At 30.9% G+C, this 4,444-nt stretch overlaps 1 protein-coding gene across 1 annotated transcript; it reads right to left on the reverse strand.

Annotated features, from left to right (window-relative positions):
* Positions 1-4,018, reverse strand: LOC131664477 (lymphocyte-specific helicase-like). The gene is made up of 8 exons (XM_058935610.1): positions 3,908-4,018; positions 3,611-3,831; positions 2,707-3,074; positions 1,997-2,601; positions 1,285-1,922; positions 826-1,220; positions 491-743; positions 1-408 (listed from the first exon to the last, which is right to left on the reverse strand). The coding sequence occupies exons 2-8, from the start codon at positions 3,777-3,779 to the stop codon at positions 329-331; spliced, it is 2,508 nt and encodes an 835-aa protein (XP_058791593.1). The 5' UTR covers positions 3,780-3,831; positions 3,908-4,018; the 3' UTR covers positions 1-328.
* Positions 4,019-4,444: the final 426 nt, after the last annotated feature.

The raw sequence follows: 4,444 nt of genomic DNA on the forward strand, positions 1-4,444 counted from the left end.
CAAAACTTATTCTTTATTAAATGAAATGCTTGACAAATACAAAATATACTTAATTTACTTATTCGTCAAAGTTTAGTATTCTCGTAAAAAAATAAATAAATAATACTAACGACACATTGATTTAAATATTCTCCTTATAATCTACTTAAACAACTGAGAACAATTTTTGTTATTGGTTGATGAACTTATCAGTTTAGATTGAGTATATATTATGATTGATTTGATTGATTGCAACAATGTTATACAATATTAAGGCACGTAAACAAAATTCAGTTTTATAATATTAATACTTGAAAATAAATTGAACTACTAAAGTACATATAATTTTTCACAATGACTCAATGTTTCTGGATGAAAAAACCATATCGCTTCGATCTAGAAGCTCATCAAGTTCAGCAGCACTGTAAACTATTAATAAAAATTAATGTAGTACAATAGTGTATTTTTAATAACATCAGAATAATTTTTGAAAAAGGTTTCAAGTTTATACCATTATTTTTAGGATCCACGACTTTGAATGTTTCTGTATCTAACATTTTCTTCAGTCTCATAAGACCATCTGCATGATCAACTATTTTACCTTCGTTTGATATGACTGCTTTTTCCAAAAATCGTTTAGCATTAGCTCTCTTTATAATATCTTCATCAATGGTACCCTTAGTGCAAAGTCTATAAACTGCTACAGGTTTTGTTTGTCCTATCCTATGGCAACGAGCCATTGCTTGCAAATCGTTTTGAGGATTCTACAAAAAATTCGTAATCAATCATTAGCGTGAAAACATACCTATCAGGTAATAAAATAAAAAAAACTTAATTGAAACACACCCAGTCGCTGTCGTAGATGATTACGGTATCTGCTGCAGCAAGATTCAAACCAACGGCACCAGCTTTAGTTGTTAGTAAGAATAAAAATATCTCTCGATCAGTTTGGAACCTATTTATACTGTCCCTTCTCGTATCAAGATCGATCGCGCCATCTAGTCTTTCATACTTATAGTCGCGCAAAGATAAATAATCTTCAATGATGTTCAAAACCATAGTCATAGTTGAAAATAATAAAACTTTATGACCATTACTCTTCAACTTTTTCAGCATTGCATCAAGAACCAAGATTTTTCCAGACGCAGTAACAAGATTCTCATCAATCAATCCTAAGCCACAATCATTCATAGGGTAATGAATTAAATAAGGATGATTTACGACATGTCTGTACATCATAACTGCAAACAAATTTATTAAACGTTTAATTAGTAATTAAAAATTATAATTAATAGAATCAGTTACCTTCATTGCACATTCTCAATCTGATTAAGTAATTGACATTTTTTTCTGTGACATTTGTAAACTGATTCCACATAGATAAATCTTCATTTTTTATATTTGTAGTTCCAATTGTTGTGATATCCGAATTTAAATTTTTAATGCTATTACTATAAGCTTTTTGATTCATCACAAAGACATCATCAAGGTTCATTTTTTTGGTACATTTTCTTTTTGGTCTGACTCCATTGATATCTACAATGATTGGTTCTTCTTTAACTTTCTGAAGTTTAGATATATCTCTTTTAATAATACTTGAGTACAAGTCATACTGGATATTTGTTAATGGTGTGTATATTATAACTTCTTTGATAGGAGGAACATCAGGACACACGTCTTCTTTTAATCTTCTCAACATGAATGGATGTAAAATTTCTCTCAATGTAGCCATAACACGCTTTTCTTGTTCTTGTTGGAAAAACTTTTGACGCCCTTCATCATTTTGAATCCTTTTAGGATCAAACCAATCTTGAAAAACTTCCAGATTATTAAATATATCAGGAAGAAGAAAATTTAGTAGTGACCATAATTCTGTCAAATTATTTTGTAATGGTGTTCCTGTCAGCAATAGACGATTGGCTGAAGTGAATGATTTCACAATTCTAAAAAAATATATTTATCAGATGCATAAATGAAAGATTATAATAATTTACAAATATATATTGAGTTGTGTTACCTGAACAATTGAGTTTCAAAATTTTTAATTCTTTGAGCTTCATCAATTACTATGTACCTCCAATTAAATTTTCGAAGAAAAGAAGCATCATTGATAGGTACTTGATAGGTAGTCAATATAATAGGATCTGTCTTAAAAGGTCCTGGAAATATTTTCCTGTGAATCTTATTTCTAATACTATGCCTTGTTTGTTCATTTCCATAATATACTACAACTGGTAGTTGAGGGGCAAAACGTTCAAATTCTGATGTCCAATTTGGTAGTGTTGACAATGGAACTATAATCATGTATGGCCCAGCTATGTTTTTTTCAAACAAATAAGCAAATAAAGCTATCACTTGAATAGTTTTCCCCAAACCCATCTCATCTGCCAAAATTCCATTTAGACCATTTTCATACATAAGTCTTAACCAATTGACACCTTCCTTTTGGTAATTTCTTAACTCTCCTTTAAAGTATTTGGGCTGTACAAAATCATCTATAGAGTTGACATTTTCATTTTCTTTATTAGGCGATTCATAAATTTCTTCATCAGAAAGATTGTTCAACTCTCTCTTAATTTCTTCATCACTGAGATTCCGGTTTCTTCTACTTCTCTTTGTTGGCTGGAAATTCAGTTAATACAATTACATTCAATAGTATATTCTGAATTGTAGTAATAAATTATAAAAAAGTATTAGAAATAAAAAATAATTATTAAAAAAACTAACTGTTTTTTTTAGAACCATTTTGGCTTTTTTTACTGTTGATTCCTCTTCAAGTTTTACATTCCTTTTACGACCTGCAGGTTTTTTTTTTTCACCTTTCATATCAATCTTTTTCGTAATAAAGCTAGTTAACGCCTTGCTCTGATGTAATAAGTGTATTAAGCGTTTGTACTGTTGCTCTTGAATTTCTTTTTCAAAAGCTTCTCTTGCAGCTATTTTTTGCTCCTGCGCAATTTTTTTCCTTTTCAAGCGTTCCAATTTTTCTGCTTTCTCACGTTGTTCAGACAATATCAATTGTGGATCAACAAACTTGATACCATCTCCAATTGTGCCTTCAACAGATTCAACTTTGGTTAAATTCCCAAGTATATCTAAAAAAATATTCTTTGTTCAAAATTTTTGCAAGATAAATAATGATTATCACATAAAGAACTGTTAATTGATACTGTCTATTTTTAAGCTAACTTTTTATGACAGTATGATTGGTTATTAAAGAAAAATAAAAATAGAAAAAAAATTAATTAATATGTACTAACATATAACTTCTATAAACTATAAAACATTGTTGTCAACAAATTTAACAATTCTTTTTTTACTATTATAGAAGGATTTTAACACCTTCAGTGCGTCGGGGTATTTTTTCTTCAACTATTATTAGGTGCTCGTTAATTAAAAATAAATGTAATGTATTGTACAAATAGTAGTTCTGTGATTGAAGTAAAATTTTAAATAAAATTGGATAGTAGTATGCAACAGACGTAAATTTGGTTTTACATACTAATGTAAAATCGAACTAACCGCGGCACAAGAAAAAAAAATTACATGGAATTATGAGAATAATACCGTGATCAACTGTTAAGCATTTTAAAACAATTAATATCCTAGGCACAAATTAACATTTGCTAACCTGATCCAGATTCTGTGGAGGTGCTAGAAAAGCCTGAGTCTTCCACGATATCCATGATCTCCCTATTAATATTTTCCTTCGGGACGATTTTTATTTTCTCATCTTTTTCGGAGCACGCACCCGACACCGGCGAATCTGTTCTAATGACTTTCACCTCGACATCCATCATTGTGTACTTATATCGGCAAACCACTTCTAAACGAAAAGATTCACACGGATTCCTAAACAAAAGACGTCCAAGTGAGTAATTAGTTTCACTGTTGTTTATCGTTGAATGTCTTCAATGAAAGGACAAACCGTATCGTACGCGTCGCGGATGAATATTCAAACTGCTTTAGAGCCTAAGAAGCAGATCGGCCACATGGGTGACCAAAATGCGGCTATTCTGTTTTTTCCCGCCAATAGGCGGGAAAACGTTAAGCAAATGCTGGTCTTGGTCCTGTTTCGAGGACTGCGAAGTTGGCTCATTTTCATAGAAAATTAGTAGCGAAAAAGGGAAAATGGCATTAATTGCCCTATTTGTTCCTGATATTAGTAGTAATTTTTTTCCGATTATTTACTAGAAAATGCATGAAAATTCCGATTTTCCGATCATTTTATGAATTTTTGCAGGAAGGTCTCAAAATGAAAATAATTTCCCTCATTATCCCCTTCCCGCCGTTTACTATTTCAATAAATTGCATACATTTTAAATAAAATTAACAATTTTCGACCGTTCAAGTGGCGGGAAAACGAGCTCAGTCCATATATTTTGCCGTTCCATTCTGACAAAACTGCTGGTCACATTGTAACGCCACCGTTATATCGGAAAGTAAGAACAAAGTGAATTACATT

Source organism: Phymastichus coffea, unplaced genomic scaffold (genome assembly GCF_024137745.1).
Source record: "Phymastichus coffea isolate CEN01 unplaced genomic scaffold, Cenicafe_Pcof_1.1 PCOF00044, whole genome shotgun sequence".
In the NCBI taxonomy this organism is placed as follows: Eukaryota; Metazoa; Arthropoda; class Insecta; order Hymenoptera; family Eulophidae; genus Phymastichus; species Phymastichus coffea.

Excerpts from the sequence above, each read along its gene's own strand:
- LOC131664477 (XM_058935610.1), bottom strand. The coding sequence starts at position 3,779 with ATGATGGATGTCGAGGTGAAAGTCATTAGAACAGATTCGCCGGTGTCG. Across the intron at positions 2,602-2,706 it reads AAATGGTTCTAAAAAAAACA|CCAACAAAGAGAAGTAGAAG; the intron begins GTTAGTTTTTTT and ends CTGAATTTCCAG. Across the intron at positions 744-825 it reads TCATCTACGACAGCGACTGG|AATCCTCAAAACGATTTGCA; the intron begins GTGTGTTTCAAT and ends AATTTTTTGTAG.